Source organism: Camelus ferus, chromosome 2 (assembly GCF_009834535.1).
Source record: "Camelus ferus isolate YT-003-E chromosome 2, BCGSAC_Cfer_1.0, whole genome shotgun sequence".
Taxonomy (NCBI): Eukaryota; Metazoa; Chordata; class Mammalia; order Artiodactyla; family Camelidae; genus Camelus; species Camelus ferus.
This window is the reverse complement of record NC_045697.1, coordinates 77,489,160-77,514,934: the sequence shown is the minus strand read 5'-3', so window position 1 is coordinate 77,514,934 and position 25,775 is coordinate 77,489,160. Positions and strand designations below refer to the sequence as shown.

Genomic DNA, 25,775 nt, shown 5'->3' with positions numbered 1-25,775 from the left:
AATTGCATTTGATTTGCTTAGCTTTTAGAGCAAGAAGATTTCTCTTGTGGGAACACATACCCTTCATGCTTGCTTGATCACCTCCTTCACTCATGACTCTTCGAGATGGATAAGTTCAGACTAAATCAGTTATCCATTTGATGTGGCATTTATTTGGAAGACTAGCTCCCAAATCACAAGGCTGTTCAGAGTGTATGGTGGACAGTATCCAGTTACCCAAGACTTTTAAATCACTTGCAGAATTATTTCAAATTAGAATATGAGTCAGGATTTATTTGGTAACTTGCAAACCCCAAGGCAGCTTTGCATAATGAAAAGCAATGGATGTGTATCTGCAGGAGGGATGGGCCATAGTCAAAGTTCTTTCTGCCACAAACCAGCTCCAGAAGGAAGGAATGTCTTGTTTCACATGCCTCCTCCCTAAAACACAGGTTGACAGTTTCTGTCTAGTCTACTTCACATGATTGCTTTAAGAACTTGAAGAAAAAGTGACTTAAAAAAAGTCTTTTGAGAATTATAAATTATTATACATATTTAGATAAGGATGATAAAGAAGAGTATTCAGGTGACAGCCTGAATCAGAATTAGCCTTATCCCACTAGAACACTCTGGGGTCTGTTAGTAAAACTAGTAAAATTAATTCATTCAGAGGTACCTATTATATGCCAGATCGTAATGAGGGCCAAAATTATTGTGGTGGAAAATACAAAGGCTCTGCTTTCTACATGATTAATTACTTAAGTATAATAAGCACAAGCAAGAAACAGTTCAGGGTTCCTAGAGAACTGAAACAGCTCTCACCTCACCTGGTCAGGAGGATAGGAAAAGCTTTCTGAGAAAGTGCACATTAAGCTGAGATCTGAAGGATACACAAGACTTGGAGGGGAGCGGGTAAAAAGGGCACTGTGGGCCGAGCAAACACCACTAGCATGTTACAGGCAAGGCCAGTGTAGTTAAATCAGGCCACAGAAAGCTGGGGACAGAAGGGCACAAATGGAGGCCGGTGAGTTGGAGTCAGGCTAGTTTCTCCAGGGCTCAACATGCTACATTAAGAATTCTACATTTTATTCATGAATTTAGAAAAACTCATGATTTTAGTAAACTTGACAATGAGACTTTATGATTGAATCACTTTGCTATGTTGTATACAGATCTACTTGCCACATATCACTCTGTGTATCTCTGGGGAATAAAAATACATTGACCTAAAATCTGATATAAAGTTTTCAAACTTATTAGCATAGACGCTTGTTTGGAATGAAATCTCACTGCAAAACATAAATAAGACCCCAACTTAGCCTAACACAGGCAGAACTAAAACTCTACAGACTAAGACAAAATAGATCGCAATCCAGGGAGGGAAAGATGTAATTTTCATCAAGGCAGTCAGTTTTATTTATTCTGCACAAGGCAAAGTACAATCTCCAGGTACGAAGCCAAACACAGCCTATTACATATGTATCCCAAATCTTTGGCCATTCAATCACTCCCCCATCCCACCCATGTGGCCTAAGTTACTATCTGTCATTCATCTTGGTCTTGGGAGTCCCTCAAACATTAGTCTTTCAAAATATGCTCTATGAGCCTCTAAGGATGCCTAGTGACTTTGAAAAGGTTCCCTATACTGCTAACATTTATTATGTATATTATTGTATTCTATCACATTGTTTGTCTCCACATCAGACTGCGACCTTGGAGACTGGAGCTATATTCAGCTCATCACGGCACCCCCTAGAACTTAGCACAAACTATGGCAGATAAACAGTCACCAAATGAGTAACATTCTTTACATGATAATGTTTCCAGTACTTCTTTCCTTGAATTGAATTATTTGGTTATAATTTTCAAAACCTTTGGTCAAGTCACTAACTTAATATATCTTAGTCTCAGTTTTCAAAACTGTGAAATGATAAGGATCAAATTAGAGGATATATTTAAAGGACCTGGTAAACTCTAAAGCTCCATACACATCATTATTACTACAAATATCCACCTCTTTGTATTTAATCAAAAATCACACCAATAAATTCCTGTAAGGAGGGGTAAGAGGTCCCAGGGTTTTGTACTCTGCCAACCACAAAAGCTGGACGAGCACTTTGTTAAGTGTATACAGTGTCCTGATGTGGAGTTCTCAAACTTATTTTTAGCCATATACAGTGTTAAAATTAAATCTTACTCAGAATATAAATAAGTATTAAGTGTTTAAAAGCAGACCTGCACTGACTGAAAGGCAGAGACCTAGTGTGAAGAAGGAGTGGGGTTTGCAGACGCTCTAGGGCTGAGCTAAGCCCAGTTTGAAGACCACTGGTTTCATGAATGAATACGGAATATAAAAGAATTAGGTGCCCTAAAGTTGTTATATACTGAATAAATTATTTAGCATTTTGGTGATAAATGATCTATAAAGAAGAAAAAATTCTAACACTTGCTGTTTGTGGACTTTCTGGAGCAGCTGAAGTGACCAACCTATATTTGTTTATCAATTACCATCTGCTTGTCACACTGATGGAAGTAAAGCTAAATGGGCCAAATACCAAAAACACTAGGTGTGGATGGGGATACACTCAAATCTATTCTGGCCTATTTTTCCTCTTTGTTTTCAAGTTCAACTTCTTCAAGGAAGTTTCAGTCCAAAAACTCTCAATGAGTAAAGATCATGTTCTGTCTAATATGCAGCCATCTTTCTCAGGCAAACTATTCAGAAGAGAAAGACCAAAGTTTGAGTCCAAAGTTTGGCCTCACTAGGTTTGTGCAGACTTAGTCAACATTAAGTTAGAGATAATTCAGAATTTCTAATTAGTAGGATGGAAACTGTTGGAACCAAAGCTGTATTGGAGAACTTATTATTCATACCTGACACCATGATTTCAGCCACTAGCATCTGTTGAGATCCTGTACTGTTATCTTCAAACTCCCTACTCCTGGGTAAGATGTCCAATGGCGTTACTTGATTACTCAGATCTGGTCCACTACCTATTGAAGGTCAACAGACACAATTAATTTACCTTCTGTGATTCAAGAAAAGTTTGAGTTAATTTATATTTATGGCCGTTTGTTGGTTGTGAGTTCAGACTCATGCTTACAGTAGGAGGACTCAAAGAAGCTGATAGGGTTTGGTGACTCAGAAAAACCTTCCCTGCTATACTATACCCTCTCAGCTTCACTCTGTGCACTTGATGATTGAGGGTTGGGGGAGCAAGGAGGGAAGGAAGACAGGACTCGTTTAGGTACTGGCAAAAAACCAATAAAGGTACAATACCAAAAGCCTTATGAACATAATCCACTCATAATCACAGTCCATCATTACTAAGGACAACTTAGTGAGATGATCTCCCCAAGCTGCCTTTCACATACACTCCTCCTCCTTTAGGCTGCTTTCAACATTTATTTTAGCCTGATTTAACTTGTATTTAGAAATGCAGAAGGGCATTAAACAACCATAATTTAACATAACCATGGGACCCATGCAATTTTCGAGAATATGGGAGAAATGGATCCCCTAAAACACCACGTATTCTCTAAGCATGGTCCATGGATCCCTGGGTCTCACTGCCCAGAGTCTATAAGGTCAAAACTACTTTCATAAAAGGCAAATAACTGTATCATTATTTTCACTGTGTTGACACTGGTACCAATGGGGCAAAAGCAGTGATGGGTGAAGGTGTGGTGCCTTAGCTTAAACCAAGTCATGCTACTAGTGGCATGTTCTCTGCTGCGGTCTACTAGTGGTCGTGTTCTTCACTGCCACATACACACACACGCGTGCGCAAACACACACGCTCCAGTTTCACTTAAAAAACCCATGATGAGGGAGTAAAATTGATTTTTAGAAATCTTACCCATGAGCTACTTGGCTCTTTAATATTCTGCATAATGAAACGGGACGCACACATAAAACACTGTGTATGTACTGAGGTTATGATAGCTGTTTGGAGGAAAAGCACTTGTGAACTCTCAGAGTTGCAAGCCAAAACTAGACTCTTTTTTTCATTGAACATGATTTTTACCTGAAAGAATGACTGATAAACTGTGTCATTAACATTTGGTGATTCAGTATTTTCTAAAAAACGAATGGAGGGATGTTTTCACTTCAAGGAAAATAACTCACAGTGCTTGTTGACAATAATAAAATATGATCTTTCAAGTGAAAAGTAGAATTCTGGAAAATTTTCCACCACTTTGAGCTTGACAAAATCCAGATATTCAAAGGCTTTTCTAATGAATTTGATGATAAAAATTAACAAATATGATTTTATATATATTAATATGACATTTGGAAGATCTGCATAATTCAATCAACATTTTAAAACAACTAAAACATGATGCTACAAAACCATACATGGCAAAAAATCTACTCAACAGACACAAAATAGACCACTGGATTTTAATGTAGCAGACGGCAAAAAGTCCACTGATACGGCTTCAGTTTCAACACTGCAGCTAGCTTTAAGAAACAATTACCTGTCTAGTTCTGATATAGTATCAAAAGAAGATATACAAGAAAGGCATCTGAAACGGCTACTGAACAATCCTCCCTCTTCCAACTCTATGTCTGTCTGAGACCAGATTTTCTTCACAGACTTCAACCAAAACAACACAGCAACAGACCTAACAGAGAGACAGCTGGCAGAATCGGGCTGCCCTCTATTAAGCCAGACATTAAACATATGAATGTAAAATAATGCCATTCTTCTGACTACATACTTTTGTTTTGAAAAAAGTTATTTTATTTATTTTCATAAAAATATGTTCACATATAACAGACTATTACTGTAATTTTAATAAAGATATTAATTTTTTAGTTTTAATTTCTAATATAAATCTTGATAGACATAACCCACACAAACAAAAACCCTTAAGATTTTCAATCATTTTTAAGAATGTAAAAAGACTCTCAAACCAAAAAGATTGAGAACTGTTATCCTAAGGCAACAATTAATAGAAAGTTCTGAAAATCCAAAATACCCAATTCTGGTCCATAGATAACTTAATCCATTTATTTGTTATCAATCTGTCACCTAACTTACACCATGCCTATCACACAAACATGAATTTTTTAAAACATCTAAAATAAAATTTAAATTCTCTTTGGTATAAGATACCAAGAGATGAATCCAAATACACCTTAACTGTCTGGATGCACATTCAACGGAAGCAAATCAGTACTACTGGGACAGTCATGCGGCAGGGGGGTTGTAATATGACTACCTCTAAAATTGAGGCCATAAAACTTCTAAACAAAATGTCTTTGAATATTCCCTGAATTGGTAAAATACTGATACTTATTTCCAAGGATAGGCTACTCCACCATAAATAGGGGGGCTGGAGCAATGGAACTTCAGACTTTGAATATTATCTTTTGTTCATTAATTTTACAGCCAGAGGAGAGCAATCAAATTTAGTTTGTAATAAGGAGACCAAACTTATCAGAGGGAAAAAAAAAAAACGACAGCTTGGCATCCTTAAAAGCAAGGAAGCTTTTAATAATATAAAATATTAAAAATCAGCACAAGCATAGAATCAATGTAGAACAATATTCCTGAGCCAAGGTAAGATAATTTAGCCAGTTTATCATATTACCTGCCAATATCTGATGGCCATTCAGAGCCAGACATGCTTTTCCATCCGGGGCTTTCACAAAACCTTCACGACACAAACACTGAGCAATTCCAAACCTCTCTTTGCAAATATGTTCACAGCCTCCATTTTGATGCAAACAGGGATCTGCTCCTATCAGGAAGAAGAGATGCATTCACAGATGGGCTTGGAGATGAGAGGGGTGCCACTGATACAGATCTCAAGCACACAGCTTTAGGGGAGAGAAACTCTGTATCTAAATGAAGCCTATATCAAGAGTATTTCAGAAGAGTTCCTATAAAGAGCCACTGGTTCTAAGATAAGCTCAGAATGTTATTACCTTACGAGTATTTATTGAGTTTAGACAGTACTTTTGTTCAAGAAGCTATCTGGGAAGATGGGATTCCTATTTCCTGACTCATAATCTAGTCAAACTGACAAAGGACAATTCAGAAAGAGTGACTGTAGGACATTTAGTGACTTTTCCATTTGCTTACTTACTCCTAGCTGATGCTCACTCAGTGACACTCTCAGGCTGTGGCTGGGAAGGCCCATTGTAGAGAGAAGCTTCCACTGCAGGTTTCTAAATTGCTCCCTCTACCCATCCCCACCCTGGTCCTTAGTGCCTTTAGCCCGAGTCTTTGAAAAGGAGCAGATAAGTAAAAGCTGCTCAGGAGAAGAAAAGATGAGGTTGGAGGGATAAAGCCCAAACTCACAACAAGATTCTTAGTTAAAAGGAAATCCAAATCTCTGGGAATTTTAACATATACCCAAATTAGTAAGGATTGCAACATCTTCCCCTCCTCCCTGCCATCAAACAATCAAAATAGTCACAGATTCCAGTCAAAGAACGACTGTGCCCAGCGTACCTGGTTTTGCCAATGGATGAACTACAACCAGTGATGAGGGCTTCAGCATGCTGCCTCGGAGACGTACCCTGTTTTTGCCAGTCCTCTTGTTCACCCTTATTACCGATGGCATAGTCCAATCGGAGAACCACACATGATCCTCAAACACAGCCACAGCAAATGGGTGACCTGGAAGTAGCCCAAATTCATTACATACATCTTGTCTTTGCCATATTTTTAAAAGGACAAGGCTTGAAATATACACCCATCTCCTACACTAAATCAATGCTTTAATACAGCTGCTAAGCAAAGTAGGAGCCACTACCTACATCTGTGTCAAGGAGAACCAACGTGATGAGGGAACCTCATCTCAGAATGGGAGCTTGCTGGTATGAAGACATCTAAAATATGGAGAGTGGGAGAATGTGGGCTAATTGACATAACACCAACAAGAGAGAGACCAGGGCAGGAAGATCTCCATGTTCAGTGATTCTGTCACTACTGATAGAATAAACAACTTAACTGAGTAAGTTATTTTACTCTTTTTTGTCTTAGGTTCCTTGTCTTTTGAATGGCAGTAATTAAGTAGTAGATTAAATTCACAGGTTGTTGTAAAGATTTTTAAAAATCTAAGGTAACTGAATTAACAGTCTCTTCAAATTCCCCTCTCCACTAACACATTTTCCTGCATTGGACCCCCACATCCCTTTCTATCTCTCCTCTTAACTAAAATTCATCCATTGATTGTGTTCCTGGTGTCATCCCTCCTGCCTTCTCTGGGACCTTGTTCTGTCAGTTACTCTTTTCATTTACATTCATTCTCTCCATTTTACCAGTTTCTTTCTCTTAGTTGATTAATAGCCTCAGGTCTCTCCTATCTTAATTCCCTCATCCCCTTGAACCTCTCTAGCTTCTTTTTGTCTCTTCCCTTCTCAGCCAAATTTTTCAAAAGTCATTTATTATCTGCTGCCCCCAATCTACCCCTAAGTGGGCTCTTCTGATCCCTCTTCAACTAAACCCACTTTTCCATGCCACTGAAATTGCTCTAAGATATTCCAGTATTTAGTAAGCTGGGAAATGTTTTAATACACTATCTCAAGTGGTTAGTGGCTAAGCCTAAGGAGCCACAAGTTTGGAAGTTTTTATCACGTCGTCACATTCCCCAGGCCAGACTTTGCAAATAAGCAATGAATTTGGTGGATTAGGGTGAATGTCTCCCTCTAGCGGCAGCAAATGCAAATGATCTGTCCTGTTGAAAATGGATCTCCACCCATCATTATTGACTGCTGCCATTAAGATTCATTTCGGTCTCTAGCTTTTGTCCCAAATTAAAGCCATAAATGTAGGAAGGGAATTTTTTAATATAGCTATTGTGGGTTTTTTTTTTCACTATGGCAGAAAACGCATAAAACAAAATTCACCATATTAGCCTAAGACAACCCAGTTTCAGTAGTGTTAAATACCTTCACATTGTTGTGCAAGCAATTTCCAGAAATTTTTTTTTCTTGCAAAACTGAAAATCTATGCCCGTGAAACAACTTCCCGTCTCCCCCTCCCCTAGTCCCCAGCAAATACTACACCACTTTCTGTTCTTGTCTAAGTGTGACTATTCTAGATACCTTAAGTAGAACTGTGGAATCATACAATATTTCTCTTTTGTGACTCACTTATTTCACTTAGGAAAATGACCTCCGGGTTCATCTATGTTGTAGTGTGTGTCAGAATTAGCTATAGTTTTTCAACAAAAACCCCACACTAGATATAATCTTCCCTATTGTTTTGTTTACAGGAGAGGCACAATTGTGTTTTAAATTAAAAATGAATTCCTTCAATCTTTACATTAAAATTCTGAACTGGCAGTTGAGCTGCCACCACTATATGCCAGTAGGTGGCACTATAATGATGGAAATGGTTATTTAGATATTTTCATACCTAATTATTTCATAACGGCCTTTAATAGGAAGTTGTATTAGTCATAGATTACTGCAGTAAAATTATTTACAAAATATCTCCTATGCTTTTTGGTTTAGAATATCCTTTACATTCTAGTTAGGAATTTTTAAATCCCTTTATATCTTGATAAATCAAAACAATCATTTTACATTTATTTGGGAGACATATTTTTAAATAATGTACATCTCCCCTACTAGACCCCATGACTTCACAGGAACCGTATTTGTTTTACTCTCCACCGTATCTCTACTTCTTATAATGATTCAATAAATATATGTTAGGTGCATGGATGATAAAATCTATGATTATACACAAGCTTATGATTTACTGTAAAATATGTCAATTTTTAAAGAAGCTTCAAAATACATAAAATTTTAAATTATACTTGTCTTGATAATTTAATGTATAATACAAATTTAGAAATTCATTACCAAAGAGAGTGGGCAAAAAAAAAAAAATATCTTACACAGATTTTTAGTTTGTGAGCTTCTTCCTAAAAGAGAGGGACCATGTTTTTCCATCTTCTCAACCAACCAGTTTCTAAATTCTGAAAGCACCTTTAACATCCCCCCGACCTTCATTTTGATATCCAATCTGTTACCATATTCTCTCAGGTTTTCAATCACAGTGATTTTTTTGTAATACTCTAATCCTCCATTCCTCTTTTAAATGGCAATGTTCTAGCTTAGGCCTTTATTAACTGCTGACTGAACAGTTGTCATAAACTCCAAACTGATTTCTTTCTCTCCAAATTCCAATACAACCCTTATACTGTTACCTAAGGGGTTATCCTGAAGTACCAATCTTACCAAATACATTTCCTGCTCAAGAACATGCAATGGCTCCCTAGTACATTCAGAATTAAGTTTAGTTAATACATCCTGGCAGTACTAATACACAATGACCAATTTTTGCAGCTGTATTTCAAATGATAACATTTTACGACTCTATTTACCACATGGCCCAGTTCAAATATTGTCTTTGCAGATTCCCTGAATCAAAATGAATCCCCCACTGCTATAGAATCTCACAACCATTTGCACTTCTCTTTTAACAGTCAGCATAGACTACTATGGTTTCAAAGGTATTTATGAAAATACATGATACCCTATGCAAAATCTGAAAATATAATAGGACAGAAATCTATATTTATTAATCTTTGCACGAGTGGATATGTGGATATTCATTAATGCCTAAAGGTGATATTATCATTTGTGAAAAAGACATTTTATAAAACACAATGATAACAGCTGAATCATTTATTTATACCTAAATAAGTTTTTTAATGTTTAATATTTTCATTCTGATTTTAAGAAATCTTGGCAAAGAGAAATGATTATATACCACTATTTTTTATCCAATATTCCAGTGTTAAAAGTAATTCTCATAGCTCATAAATCCCGGAGAAGTCTGTTAGTCTATTTGTCTCTACGTCTTTCTCACCATATATTTAAGGGTTTGGGGGAGGAGGGGCAGGGGCGGTGAGTGAGCGTGAGAGAGAGAGAGAGAGAAAGAGAGAGTGTGTGTGTGTGTGTGTATGTGTGTAAACATATTTTGTATTTAATACTCTTCAATACTCAGCCAACTTGAAGAAAACATCCATTCCAAAGCCTCACCTACATCGTTCTGGGCAAGTCTTTGGCGTTCTGAACCATCTAGATTGGCCATTTCAATCACAGACTGCTTGGCATCACACCAGTACAACTTGTCAGTTAGGTAATCAATCGTTATTCCACTGGGCCAGATCAGATCTGAGTTAACTATAATCAGTCGGCCAATGCCTTGAAGGGAAGAACTTTCAATTCGTGGATTAATCCCCATATCAGTCCAGAATAATCTCCTTTAATCAAGAAAACATACAACAAACAAAATTTGCATGGAAAAAAATTCTTTTATTCTTTCATTAAAAACATCAATGTAAATCACTTTAGGATAAACTAAAGTGGTACACCAACGAATATAGAAAGTATAGCACTGTATGTAGGACAAATAATTTTCAAAAGCAAAAAATTACCTTCTCTATGTAGAACATTTGGACAGAAAATGTTGAATTAAGCTCAGATCATTGGATAAAAAAGGAATCATTTGTTTAAAAACTATAGTATATCACTAATGGAAAGTGTTTGAGTACATATTCTTAAATTAAGTGTTTCATGCTGCAAAAGGCAATGGAAGCTTCTTGCTAGCCTGTCCCTCTGCTATGCATATGTTAAACTCACTATATATGTAAAATTACAATATAAAAGGAAGAGTGTATTTATTATCCAGTTTTATATGATATACTCAGTTAACTTGGTCAGTTTTCAGTTCCATAAATCAGGTGCTTAGGCACATTTTTTGAAGTCATTATGATTTATTATCTTTTCACTGGCTTGTTTAGAGATGGTTACATTCCCACTGTTTTAATTATGTGGCTGGCTCCAAATTAATTATCTATTTCTACCAGTATATTATTTCTCATAGACTATCATAAAATTTCCATCATAAATAAAACTGTTAGCTTTTATCCCTGATTTTTTAACTAGGAAGGAATCTCCTTAAATTAATCTCTAAACCTAAACAAACATTTGTCACTAATTCACAATTAACAACAGCCTTTCCTCAGCCATAAAAAAGAATGAAATAATGCCATTTGCAGCAACATGGATGGACCAACAGATTATCATACTAAGTGAAGCTAGTCAGACAGAGAAAGACAAATATTAATGATATCCCTTATGTGTGGAATCTTGAAAACAGTACAAATAAACTTATTTACAAAATAGAAACAGACTCACAGACATAGAAAACACACTTATGGTTACCAAAGGGGAAAGGGGAGGAATGATAAATTGGGAGTAGGGGACTAGCAGATGCACACTACCATATATAAAATAAACAACAAGGATTCACCATATAGCACAGGGAACTACATTCAACATCTTGTAATAAACTATAACGGAACAGAATTTTAAAAGAATATATACATATATATGTTTAACTGAATCACTCTGCTGTACAGCTGAAACTAACACAATATTGTAAATCAACTATACTTCAATGAAAAACAACATACAGCCTTCTAATCTTTCAAGATTTCTCTTTCCTCTTGTCTAAATCTAGGAATGACCTATCACTTGAACTCATCTTATGATTTTTCTAAATAAAATTCATAAGCCATGCAATCCAAACATCAGCCTCTCTCAGGAAACAATGTAGATTTCAAAACAAAGTAGGTAGGGTAATGGGCTTATGTCTCATTGGTTACTGAATTACAGCTCCTTCTTTTCAAAAAGATTTTCAAAAAACTTGATTTTACTTAAAATGAAAGGATAGCTAAACAATAAAATTTTAAATCAAGAATTGAAAGTCAATTTGACACAACATTGTAAAATGACTAACTCAATAAAAAAAGTTTAAATAAAAATAAAGAACTGAAAATCAAAAGACATTAAAAGGATGAGGAAGGCATGCCAGCCATACCATTTCTGCACATTTGAACAAATCTCATGTATTTTCTTGGTTTCTGATTCCACTGACCACATGAGGTCTTAACGACAAATTTTGTACATTAGCACAGCAAACATGAACTGTCACGTGACGTCTGCAGAAAGGTCTTTATTTTCACAAATACTTACTTGGCCATTGGATGAACAGCAATTCCTCGTGGCTGAGAGATATCCTCTTTAATGATTACTTCACGGTATTTTCCATTTAAATTACTCCCTTGAATGAGAGATTTCCTAAAATGCATGTGATTGTAAAAGGCTTGTTACATCAACTTTACTTTTTAAACAAAAATACTCCTTTCCCCTCTTACTTACTGAAAAGCAATGACAGACATTCTAAACTACCCCAATTGCACGTGTGCATGTGCACACACACATTCTCACACACGTCAGAACGTGCCCACAAATTCTATTGTTTTTTTTTTAACACAGTGTTTTAATTAGTTTCCCAATATTTATCCCCAGCAATTAAAATACACAGTGAAAGGATAAAGTAAGAAGGGGACTGTGTCAGTGGGCCGGCAGGGATAAAGCCAGAAGTGTAAATACCACCATTCCTTTCTCTTCACCACCTCCCAGCTCCTGCTGAAACCAGTAAAAGCCAGAGGAATCTCAGCCTCTTGGCCACAGACCATGGGGAGGAGAGAGAGTAGACCTGTAAGGGTCACAAAGACAGTCAGCACAAGGACAGTAGGGGGACAGTTATATTGACTTTTAATTTTCTTCCATGTGATTCTAAGACAAATGGGAGTACTGAAATATTTGCTGCTCTTTACATTAAAAAAAAAATGTAATAACCCTTTAGAATCTGGAAGGGAAGAAAACTCTTGTTTTCTAATTTTTCCATGTATTTGTCAAACAAATCTGTATTATCATATAAACATTTACTAAGTACCTATTGTGTGCCAGGGATTGGCCTAAGCACTGGAGACACAACAGTAAACAAAGATCAGCAGGAGAGCAAGAGGTAGGGACAGGAAGGGGAGGGGAGGGAGGGAGGGAGGAAGGCAAGAGGGGAAGGAAGAGAGGGAGAGGGAATTACAAAACAGAGAAGATAAAGATTGCAACTGGCAGATTCCGAGCAGGCTGGCAGGTGGCTTGCTGAAGTGCACTGTGAGCTCTCCTGGGCTTCCAGCCCCAGCAGCTTTCTGAAGCAGGCAGGGCCATAAGCAGAGGGGATTAAAAGAACCTCTCTTCTCCACCACATGCAGCCTGCTCCCCTGTTCCCCGCTTGCAAACTAGAAACTACAACTATCTTTAATTTATTCAACAAATATCTGGAAAGGCCTATCCCTTGTTCTTGTAAGCAATGTGTACAAGCAACAGGCCTGCCCCGAAACACAGGGCAGGACAATTCCCTCTCCCCTGTCCTGCAAAACGCTAAGGAGATCCCCAGGGTGTCTATTCAAATGCCCCTTCTAGCCAGTGGTGGGGAAGCGGCTTGATCTCCTCTTCCTCATGGGCCATATGCAGGAGGGAGGTAAAAGGTAAAACTGGCTCAGAACCTGGGCTGGGTCAAGTACGCTTTGCAAACTACCAGCTCAGGGCAGTGGATAATTTGAAACCATTTATATACTCCAGTGCCACTTTTTAAAAGATAATTTGAGTGGTCACCAGAAGGGTACTGCTGGGTGGAAGGTACTTTTGAACTCTATGAGTCAAATTCACTAAGTCACAACTGTCACCGTGACTGCTCCCTTGGTGGAGGGAAGGAATTCTGAGACCACTTGCTGGTGACCAGGGGAGATAAAACTGTCAGTTCTGATCTCATTGCTACATCATCTCCAAATTCTTACTGTTTTGAGGAGTGAGGTGATGAGAACTGAGACCGACACAAGCTCCTGACTCGAGCTCTCTCAGGCAGGACTAATGGAATTTCCTCTCAAAGCTCCCCACGGGGTCACCCAATAACACACTTCTATTTGATTCAGCCGAAAAGCACATCTCAAACTCCAGTGTTGGTCATGAGAAAGCAAAGACAAGGACGGACATGCGGGTTCACATGAGTTGAAGCAGAGTCCTTAATCTAGTGGAGCGTCTTGCTCTTTCTATTCATTATCTAATTGGTCTCAACGCCACTGGGATTCTCTAAATCCATCCTGTACCAGGGCAAGAGTTGTCCATCCAACAACCATAGAAGAGTGATTTTTACCTCATGGTAATTTTTGTTACCTCAAAAGGATGAGCACACAGCTATCTTACATTGTTTCCCTCTTGATTCTCTTCACTAGGCATTTGACTTTAGGAATCATGATTTCTTAATGCTAAACAAAAGCATTGCCAGTGGAATTGTCAATTTGCTTCCTTCCTACAGTTAGATGTTCATTTGAATCTGTCTTTTCCTAAGCCAATATAAACTGTAAGCATCCATTCTGGTTCTTTTACTTGGTTAAAAGTTACCATATAATCTAATATCACAAGCTTGGAATCCCAGTTATTTAAATCCAATTGCTAGCTAATATCAAGGTTTTCCAACTATAAACCTCTCATTTCCAGACAAATTAAAGGTTTTCTCTTAGCAGCTGCCTTTGGAGGGAAGAGAACTTGAGAAGGGCTTGTTATTACTCAAGTCAATGAACTAGAGAATCTGAGGTCTGATCCTACAGGATACGATGATGCCGGTCTATCTCCCGAAGGCATTGCTTCGGCAGTAGGTACTATGGTGCTATTAATTAAACACTTAAAATTAGAGGTGCCATGCGAACGTGGGAAATATGAGGAGACCAGCATCCTTAGAGGGGCTGAAAGCGGCTGACATCTGCTGTCCCAATCAACGTTTCTGAAAACAGTCGTGTACAAACTCTGTTATTATGCACGGCTAACATTTTAAATGTCTTTTTAAGTAGGTTCAACACAGAGAAGGCTGTTTTTATGATTTTTATCACTATTACAACTAAAGTTATATGAAGTTGTATTTTCATTTGTTATATGACTCTGGGTTAAGCATATTTATCAACTCCAGTTGTTGGAGGCAATACATACCTATGATTATTAAAAACATAAGCTTTAGAAATGGTCATCCTTCCATTTGAAATCCAGATCCAGTACTTGCTGGCTGCTTTACCTTGGGGAAGTTATTTCACCTCTTTGATTCTCAATTTTTTATCTTTTAGTTGGGGATATAAAAACTTACCTTCTGGGGAGTCAGTATGGATATAAAGCTCTTAGTGCACTATCTGGTACATCTCAATTATTGAACAAGTGAATAAATACCCAAAGGAATGAATGAATGAATGAATGAAAATGTACTCACTCTGGATACAGATATGCCATAGTATTGATAACTGTGTATCACAGCATACATCTGGCTCATTTTTAAAAGCCCATTTGTTTCCCATGGGTTATCCAGATCAAAAGAGATTTTCTGGTACATAGAAGGCCCACCCCTAAGCATATAAAGCCAATCCCTAAGACTTCTTCCTCTATGTTGACAACATTTGATTTCAGAGGCAAAACCCCAGTGACTTCCCCTTCTTTTACTTTAACATAGTTGCACAGGTGCCAGATGTTCAGGTTTGCTACCATGTCACTCCACAGCTTTAAGTTACTCTGTAAAAGTAACCCAGAGCATGGAACCTCTAATCCTCTCCTGTGAGGTACTCTGTGGTTAGCTCCTCCTTACTCAGAAGCAAAGAAGTGGGCTCTCCTCTCACTAGCACACAGAAGGGATGCAGCCACTTCCCTCCCCACTCCTCCTCCCACCTGCAGCATTCCTAGGGTTCACAGGCCACACACACACACCCCCCACCCCCAGGTACAGCAGTGCTTCTTGCAGTCCCAAGAGCAGTGTGCCCAGAGGACAGACACAGTACAACTTCTCTCTGGTTCTGTTATTTTCCATCAAAGGGAAAGCAGACCATCTTCCCTACCTCATGAGGACTTTCCTCACAATTCCAATGTGAAGCTCTCACTCCCTCCTTCATGCTCACTTAACCAAGAGCCAATATGCAGGTTCTAGTCAAGACTTGTCACTTGGATGTTGTGCAACCTCAAATAAATCACTTAGCCTTTCTGAGCCTTAGTTTCCTCATATGTAAAATGAGGAGGTTGGGCAGGCTGATCACGGAAGCCCCTCCCAGAGCTCCCTGTGAGAGTGTCTACCCTTCATATGGCAGTTATTTATGTATGGCCTTATGACACTCCTTGTACTGAGATTTAGATCAAGCAGTTGTAGTAGTTTCTCCTAGGTATGTTGTTGCCTTACTTCTGCAGCTAAACTGTGAGTTGACTGGAAACATGGACCAGTCCTCGTGCTCCTTTGTATCTCCCACGCTACCTCGCACAGAGCCTGATCCACAGCAGATGCTCAGAGGATGCTTCTTGATTGTATCCATACAGTTTCTCTGATTACAACAGCCTGAAGTGCAAAAACACACACTACTCTCTTGCTCCTCAGAATCTGCCCATGGATACAGACCTTGAAAGATACAATCTTGATGAAAGGAGGGCTGCCCTGCTTGGTGGTGGGGAGAGGGTGGAGGGACTGTGGACAGCACTGGGGGCATCTTTCCTTTAATCGCAGTCAGGTGCCCAGCAATATTTTCCTGTGTTCAAAGTGAAGGATGAAGCCAGCAGTGTAATTACCTGTTCCATTACTTCCATTCCATGTGGCTTAAAAATAAAAGAGGACACATACCTTCTGTCTGTCCAATAGAATTTACGGCCAATCCAGTCAACAGCAAGACCTTCTGGCGTATCTATTGCTTCTTCAATAAGCCTTTCTCGCTGGGAACCATCCATATTAGCTCTCTCTATCCACTTCAGGGCTGTATGGGCAAAGTACACCTACAAAAGAGAACATAGGCATTTCTGTCTGATTTGTTTTAAAAATTAATATAAAATATATAAAACAGGGTTAGTAAATCTTTATATCATACAGTGTAATCATTAAGATCTTGGCTTTGGAGATAGACACAGAGGTGGAGAACTGAACTCCACCTCTGCTGCTTCCCAGGTATGTGTAAACTCAAACAAGTTACTCACTGTTTCAGAGGCTCAGTTTCCTGGTAAAATGGTAAAATGGGGATAATACTACCAAGCATATTAGCTGTCTAAATGTTTAACTCCTTAGCCCTGTGCCTGGCACATATTTCTGTTGCTACAGGTAATTTGTCCATCTTTGATCATTGGTCAAAAACAAAGCCATTGTACTTGAACGCTGATGGCTTCTAGAGCCTGAAAGGGAGCAAAGATGAACAGTTTAATGAGGGCTGCAACCTGGGCTTTATCTTCTGCTCAATCCACAGGGCTCCACGACAAGTCAGGAGACACAGCTTGCTCTCCTAGTTTTGGCACTTATTTGTTTGATGGCCTTGGTTAAGTCATTTAATCTCAATTTTCTCAGCCATAAAAATGAAATTAGCTTAGGTATTTGCTAAAGTTCCTTTCATCTCTAACCATACATAATTTTATTTTAATTAATCCATCTTATCCAATAGGACATACCTTGCAGGATCAAAGTTCTTTTTCAGCCTAGTATGCAGACTATCAAACAGGGACAAGACTAAAAAGTACTATGGGTCAGCTGACAACTTAATGATAGCATTTGTGGAATATTAACTGTGAGTACATATATGTATATAAACCTATCATCAATAATGAGAGTATTTACAAAACAGTAATTCATTAAATAATGAGTTATTTTTCTGGATAAAATAGAAAAAGTTCTATTTCATAATATAAAAATGGACACTTCTCACATTAAAAAACACTCCTCTAGTGCTCTGTTTCTCAAACTCAAATGTGCATACAAAACACCTGGTAATCTTGTTAAAATGCAGATTCTGAATCAGTGGTTGAGGTGGAGCCTGAGAATCTGCAGTTCTAACAAGCTCCAGCTGATGATGTTAGTGCTGTTGGTCCCAGGACCACAGTTTAAGCAGCAAGAAAATGAGAACACTGAGCAGAGAAATGCAAAACCATGAATAAGTCACAAGACTAGAAGTTCCTTCTAGGTCTCCTTATTCACCTAGCTGTAAAAAAAATATTGACTGTGCGAAAAAGCTAATGTGGTAATAAATGAATCTTGAATTGTTTCTATTAATTTTTTCTGTTAATATAATTATTCTATAGAGTCACATAGATTCAGCTCTTTAAGAAAGAAGAACTGTTTGCTAGTAGTGTTTAATTATAAAACTTCTATTTGCAAAAATAATTATATTTGGCTATGAATCCATACCAATTAAACACAGAATCAATTTGCTTCACTCTGTCTATTTTGGCCATTTACCAGGTATTTACCAGAATGCGTCAAAGACAAGAAGAAACGAAAGCACAAAGTTTGAAATTCTAGGAATTAATGTAGTATTTAGTAATAACTAAGTAATTATGGAGATTAATAACTGTAAATTTATAATTATTGGGTGATTAATCTCCAGAAGACACAGTACATATCATTTCAAGCACATTCTAACCTAGTGCAAATATAACTAAGAAATTAAAGACCAAATGGTCAGCTGACTGGGTTGATAACAGAAATTCTAATGTTCAAAAAAAAATTCATGTAAAATTACTATGTAAATAACGTTGTGTTAGACTGCCATTCATCCATGAGCCACACAACTTAGGGACATTTCTTGATTTTCATGGTTAGGAGGTCACTGAATTCCCTCCCTTGATGACATGTACTAAATGCAAATTACTTCCTATGCTGCACCCCAACCTCCCACTTGCCCCACTAACAGCAAATAGATAAAAATCGATTTATGGAGCTCCTCCTACGTGTATGGCACTGTGCTAGCTTTCCACTGTCACCTCTAAAGAGGAAACTAAACTTCAGATCCTGCTCAGTCATCCCCTATAAAATGGCTGAATCACATCAAGGACCAAGGCTGGGTTATGGTAAGAGAAACATCCTCAAAGTTTTCTGAAATGATGTTTCATTATCTATATTAAATTTTTTCTTTTCCTAATCATTCTGAGCTTAGCAGAGGCTTCTCAAGTAGCCCGGGTCATCTGTTAGGATAAAATCCTCTATTCTGTCCTTAAAGCACAAGCACATCTATCCAAGCAGCAAAATCATACCTTATTTTCCACAGGGTCATAATCTAGGGCAAAAACCGTTCCCATTTGCTGGCTGAGCAGGGTTCCATAATCTGTTCCATCGAAACACATGTGTCGAATATCTTGAGAATTGGCAAAAAGCAAAAAAGGCTCTGGTCCTGGTAACCAAATTCAAATATGGCTGCATTTAACATATGCCTTGGAATCCGAAAAGCACTTCTGACTCTTCTCATTCATTGCACCCTCTTCCTTAATTTCTAGTGGACTTGTTTTCTTAATTTCCCACCAGCGTGGTGGAGGTTAAGATAAGCAAGAAGACCTTCTTTTCTATTAGGTAAAATATGGCCAGAATTTCATCACTGGTTTCCACCTTGTCTAGGTGCCCGCTTTTAAAATGCAAACTACTTACAGAAAGAACCAGTATTAAATAACAAACATCTTAGCTAAATGATGCAAGTCTTAGTGCTGTAATCTCTTTGATTCAGAGATACTAAGACATTAATATTAGCAGATAGTATTAATTCATGTCCAAATAAATACCTTTCTCTGGCCTGGGCACTTCTGAAATGGAAGTATGATTATGTGAGTTAATAACAAGAACCCTGATAATTTTCAGAGCTCAAATTATGCTACATTCACTAAGGCCCTGAGAAGTTAAGAGTACTGGGGTCTGACTAAGGCAAGTTCTGCAGGCTCATCATTATGTTATCCCAGATTACAGGTGTAATGAAATCCAGGGGAGATTAAATTAACTTTGTATAGATCTCAGATTTCCAAGGCTACTGAAGGACACAAGAGATGTAGTATCACAAGATGAAAAAAATAGTTGAGGCACACAATTCATATTGAATTTTGTCATGAAAAGGACCGAACTTGTCAAAGTATTATGATTATTATTATATTCACTGGACATGAAAATCAAATCAATCAACAAATGCCTCAATTATAACATGTTTTAAGACTATTCCGGTTATGACTTTCATATACACATTAATGTCATATTTGATGTTGTACCAAATTTTTGCTCAATGCTAATTAACTTCAAAATATTCCTCAATTATTATTTATATGATAATAATTTATTATTTATATTTACAATGTATTTTGTTTTCCATTTCCAAAAGTAAAAGATCAGACTTTATATGCAGAAGCCAAAAGTAATTTAATACTCTTTCTAAATAAAACATTTTCACATAATCTTTTTGCAGAGATGCACTTTCAAACGTTCACAGCACTAACCTGACGCTGTACAGCTCTTTTTGTCCAGCTGTAGGTCATATCCAGGAAAGCAACCACACTCCCAGGATACTGGGCTGAGAGGGATGCAGAGCTGGCTACATCCACCATTATCAGGTGATGAACAGCCTACCAAAAACAATTACTTGATAATGATGGTATGTCATGCAAAACTGTATCAATTTTTCATCAAAAGACTGAAGTGAACCTAATATATGTTGATTTCTAAAACCATTTCCACAATCATTCATACTGCTGCAATCAAGTTTATTTGTCAGAGATTAGGAGGAAAATGTCACTATACTCTAACCTCCCTATAACCTGACATTTTTTTTCTCTTCATTTAAACTGACATCTTGAATGTTAACCCTTCATATCCCAATGGCCCTTGTCTTCCTGCTCTATCTTTGAGTTTGTGAACAAGTATACTGGCACCTGGCTAGAATAAGAAATGCATTTGATGAGTCTGGCAGCTGGTCTAACTTTTCCTAGTGATTAGCATATTTTTTTTCTCTCAGATATTTGGTCTCTTGACTTCTTTTGCTTTTTTTATGAAAAAGAAACAAAAAGTCACATATAACTCTTCCACTAATTCTGAGTTACAACCTTCCCTCTATATGCTTAAGTGTCTATGAAGATAAAAGTAGAGAGGTATTTACAAGTGCAAGGAACAGGCTAAGCATCCCAAATCCACTATCTTGTTTAATACTGGCCCCAAGTCCAGGAGGCAGGTATCATTAATCTCTACTGACAAGGAAATAGACCAAAAGAGGGCAAGTAACTACTCCAAAACAACACTGCCAGTAACTGGTGATGCTACCTCAGGGCTGTCCAGCTTTGAAGTTCTTGCTCATTATCACTATACTACTTAAAAATTAACAAACAAACAAAAAAAAAACCCCCAAAATCCTATTTAAATCAATATGTTAATACTTTAGGCAAGTATCTTTCAACATGTAATGTTGGAAAATCTATTCTCCTTTATCAGTAGATGCAATTTTTAGGTGTCACTTAGAAAATGAGTGTTTTCAAACTAGTGAAAGATAAATAAACTTACCAGTACATGTTTTTCCATCTGTCTCAAGCACTGAGCCTTCAGGACAGAAACATATGGGACCATCTGATGTCAGAACACAGTCATGGCTGCATTCAGATACATTGTTTGGGCAGGAAATTAGTTCTAATTAATGAAAAATAAGGTCAAGATTAGTGTTAAATCAGATATGTGGAAATTTAGTAAAATCAATTGCTAATTTCAAAAATAATATCCTGAAGTGAGTAAGTTAAATAAAGATCAAACATTTATGAATTGCTGTGGCAGTGGAGATAAAAAAAATAAAGAAAAAAATTTCAAATCTAAAAAAATTAAAGATTTCTAATTCTGGCAAATTACTCTAGTTTTCTCAAAGCTTCTTTTCTGTCAAACAATACTTTTAAAGTTATTATCATCAAAATTCCAAAATATTTTAAATGGAACTTGGGAAAATGATTCTCAAGTTCCTCTGGAAAACAAATTGTATGTGTAAGAAAACTAAAAACATTGTATGACTGTGGTTAGGTGTAGAAAGAGAATGAGCGGCTCTAAACAAATATTAAAATGTATTATGAAGGTCAAAGAACTACAACAGTGGGTAATGAGTGCAGGAATAGGCCAAGAGGATAATAGAACTATACAGAAACCTTGTTTTAGAAAAGACTCAAGCACATGTAAGAATACAGCATATGATAAAGGCATTTTAAATAATTGTGAATGTGAAAGATCATCCCGTAAATGGTAGAGAAATAACTGAGTAATGATTTGAGGTAAAATTTAAATCCCTACCCTACACCATACATCAAAATAAATTCCAAATAAAATATATACCACAGAAGTTCTTGAAGTTTTGACAGTCAAGTGAAATTATGTGTGTCCTGCCTGGCATATGGTGGACTCTGTAACGCATTAACATCAAGCACTTGAGTGTACCTGCCCATTGGTAAACCACATTGTATTAGATGAAGGGAAAGTTCCATAGACAGTCACAAAGGTAGTGGGCAATTTCCAAGAAATTCATTACCAGCCATCACATTTTTCTGTGCCTTGTTTCCCAAGCACAAATGACCCAGACAAACCCATTCCCCATCATCTCTGAATCAGTGATAGACAATATACATGATTTTAAACATTTATTTCTACTTAGCTATGTTGGTACAATCAATAAGAAATCTATAAGAAAGTATCTGAATATGTAATCCTAAATTTGAATTGAGAATGTCCATATGAACACATAATGTATTTCTCTTTTTTAAAAGTGTATTCCTAGTTCTGATGCCCCAAAAGGCCCAGAAACAAAGACTAAATTTGTAGCAAATTACGTTATCTAAATACAATTTCTCAACAAAAGGAAGCAGTGGCCTTGAGAGATTGTTGGTTCTAGGTCTAGATTACAGAATGTACAAGAGGAGCCTGGAATATATGTCCTACCAGGTAAGAGGAAACTATCAAAGACTACTGGCGTCAGGAACCCATTTGAAGAGGCTCCACCAGCCAAAGAGGAGACAATTTGCTCATCAGTAAGAATAACAACTGCAGTGGATTGAAACATATTAAAAATGTTTTTAAAAATCTAGGCGTTCATAATAATACTTAAAAAAAAAAAAAACTGGCCACCATAAGAAGGTGTTAAGGAACAAACCCATTATTCTAAATATAAGTAAACAAAGAAAAAAAATTCAACATTCAGCCTGCCTTAACTGTAAAAATTGTATGTTGGGGTAATCAAACAGTTCATGAGAAAAGATCTCTTCATAAAGGTATTACAATTAATAATTTAAAAGAAATATTAGAACTATATATCACCATTCGAAACTCTTGATTAAATAATGGATCTAGAAAACGAGTGTTATGGCTGCTACAACCATCCCCTGAAAGACCATTGGGCTGTTTCTCGCTCCCAGCTGTCTTGGCACCTGCTCTTGGTTGAGGCGGGTCCCACATCTAAGACAGAAAAATTGCGGAAGAAAAAAAGACAAAAAAAGCCCCTGGAAGGGGGAGGGTATAGCTCAAGTGGTAGAGGGCATGCTTAGCATGCACGAGGGCCTGGGTTCAATCCCCAACACCTCCTCCAAATATAAATAAAAAATAAACTTAATTACCTCCCCCTCATAAAACAAAAAAAGTCCCTGGAATCATCAACTCTAAGTTCCGACTCCTTATAAAAAGTGGAAAGTAAGTATTGTGGGTACAAGAAAATGTTCAGACAAGGCAAAGGGAAACTGTCCATCCTTGCCAAAAAATGCCCAGCCTTGAGGGAATCTGAAACAGAGTACTACACCATGCCGCCCATCCTTGCAGTGGCAATAATACTGAATTTGGCACAGCATGTGGAAAATACTACAGGGTATGCAAGTCACCGGCCCTGCCCACTGGGGTCCTCGGGAAAAGACAGAATTTACGTGATAAGGCCCAACCTCTTCTTTGGGCTTAGTCTCGGTTCACTTGCCTGTGGCGAGTGCCGTGTGCAAAGGTCTTCCGCCTAAGACATCGGATTGGAGGCGGCAGAGACACCTCACGTCGGTACCGGGCGCGGAGCAGCTGTGCACACCTCCAACCAAGATGGCGGCACCAGGCGTTTGCGGAGACGCTCTGCCTGCGCTGTGATCTGGAGCTGAGAGGCGCAGCTGCGCCTGGTCTCGCGAGAACTCCGCACCCTCCCGAGCTGAGGAGATCCGTATAAGGCAGCCCTGTTGGCGCCTTTCGGAGAGAGCATGTGCTGGCGCTTCTTTATTCCTAAATCAAAAAATATCTTCCCTTTGCCTCTGCACAGAACTTGGTCTCCTTCTATTGGCCCGACGGACGCCGGGCAGGAGGACCCTTGCTGGGATGGATGCAGGACGGTCGGTAACATGCACGCTGGCTATTACTGACCCAGGTGATTCTAATATCGTTAGAAGAATGCCAGAAAGGACTGGTGAAAAGTAAATCATGCGTATTTTTTCCTCAGTAAAACTGTCTTGAAAAAGAAGGACCATTGGGAACTTTATAACGGATGACAGAAAGAGAAACCACCAGATGTTATGTGTCTCCTGATGGAAGAATAAACACACCTATTAAGTATTATTGACAAAATTTCAAAGCTGAATCTGATCAAGGCTTTAGATCTAACTACAAGTTTGCAGAAGGACAGGGACATTTAGGTGTGTTAAATCCAGAGTGTGAGAAACTGCAGGAAAAATATGGTTTCTTCTGTAAAAGTTGCAAGGGGAAAAAAAGAGGAGAGTAAATCCATAGGATAAAAGAGAGAGGTATCAAGCTAATACAACACATGGAGCTTGTTTGGATACTTAGCCAAACATATCAACCGTTAAATATTCTTTTAATAATTCGAATACTGACTAGTGTTTGCTGTTACTAGGAATACTGTTAACTTTTTAAGTTCTGATAATGGTATTGTGGTTATACCTGAAAACTGGCTGGGTATTACATGGTACTAGGGAATTACAGCTAGTTTTTTAGATATAATAATGTATCACGGTTGTGTTTCTTACGTGCTTATCTTTCAGAGATATATAATGAAATATAATAAAATATGGATAAACAAACAGTAAAATATATAAATGCATGCTTATTTCCTAACCTTGGAGGTTTTGATTTAACAGATCTAGGGTAGAGCCCAGTCATTCATGTTTTAAAAAGCAAAATAAAATAAAACCCTGAGGTAATTTTGATGCATACTGTTGATCAAAGACCACCAACCCAGACTGTGGCCACCTTAGAAACATCAGTGAAAATGAAGGAAATCATGCAGTAAATACTTGTTGTGACTTACGGTGACACCGTTTCCCATCAGAAAGCAGAACAAATCCTACAGGGCATGTACAGTGATAGGATCCAGGGATGTTTTCACATCCAAGAGTACAGCCGTGATTCCAAAAGGCACACTCGTTGACATCTACACAATGACAACAGCAAAACATTTTCTGAAATGTTATTTTTGAAAATGAATTGTAATATCAGTAATAAATCAGCAAAAATTAGGGCACCTCACACTTGTATCTGCTGTAACTGACTGGCAAGGCTGTTTTTGTTACTCTAACAATGGGTGAAAGAGGTCAGTTCAATTATCATGAAAACCTCGGTTTACACTGTCACTGTTTATACTTTCAAATACAGATTTTCATATTAGAATTACCCTTGGGATAAAAAAGTACTAATTCCCCCGAAAAGATACAGCCATTTAAGCCAAGGACTCTAGGAAGTTCTTGACAGGAATGGGACATCCCCTGCTCTGCTCTTCAGCCTTCTCAGTGCTGACAGGGGCCCTTCACCTGAGTGTGGGGACATTCCCCAGTAGTTTTACTTTCACTAAACCCCAGCCTTCCAGGTCACTGTTCTAAGCTATGGCTCTCGCCCACTAGTCCCATGTAAGCAGGGACTACAATGAACAGGCAGATGCCAGGTTTACCTGAAATCTTGCTCCAACTAGTTCCACTGAATGTATGCTGCAGCCATTAGGTTCATGAGTAACTCACTGGACCTCCCAGGAGAAAGGACATGGCATTTCTCCTTGGGTCATTACATTGGGCCTGGAGTCTCCAAATAGGAGGACCCCAAGATAACCAGCCCTGGTGCAGTTTCTTAAGATTCCTACCAGATGGTTATGCAGTGAGATGCAGGAGTCACACACTCTTT

General features: G+C 37.9%; 1 protein-coding gene across 2 annotated transcripts in view; it reads right to left on the bottom strand.

Annotated features, from left to right (window-relative positions):
* The window catches only part of EGF (epidermal growth factor), a 90,611-nt gene that overhangs the window by 29,639 nt on the left and 35,197 nt on the right, over nucleotides 1-25,775 (bottom strand). For both annotated transcript variants that reach the window (XM_032461807.1, XM_032461809.1), the window contains exons 7-16: nucleotides 24,913-25,035; nucleotides 21,162-21,284; nucleotides 20,108-20,233; nucleotides 18,890-19,026; nucleotides 16,503-16,651; nucleotides 11,996-12,100; nucleotides 9,995-10,218; nucleotides 6,447-6,614; nucleotides 5,581-5,730; nucleotides 2,854-2,973 (exon numbers count right to left, since the gene is read on the bottom strand). In XM_032461807.1, coding sequence (XP_032317698.1) covers nucleotides 2,854-2,973; nucleotides 5,581-5,730; nucleotides 6,447-6,614; nucleotides 9,995-10,218; nucleotides 11,996-12,100; nucleotides 16,503-16,651; nucleotides 18,890-19,026; nucleotides 20,108-20,233; nucleotides 21,162-21,284; nucleotides 24,913-25,035 — 1,425 coding nt within the window. The remainder of the gene's footprint in view (nucleotides 1-2,853; nucleotides 2,974-5,580; nucleotides 5,731-6,446; nucleotides 6,615-9,994; nucleotides 10,219-11,995; nucleotides 12,101-16,502; nucleotides 16,652-18,889; nucleotides 19,027-20,107; nucleotides 20,234-21,161; nucleotides 21,285-24,912; nucleotides 25,036-25,775) is intronic.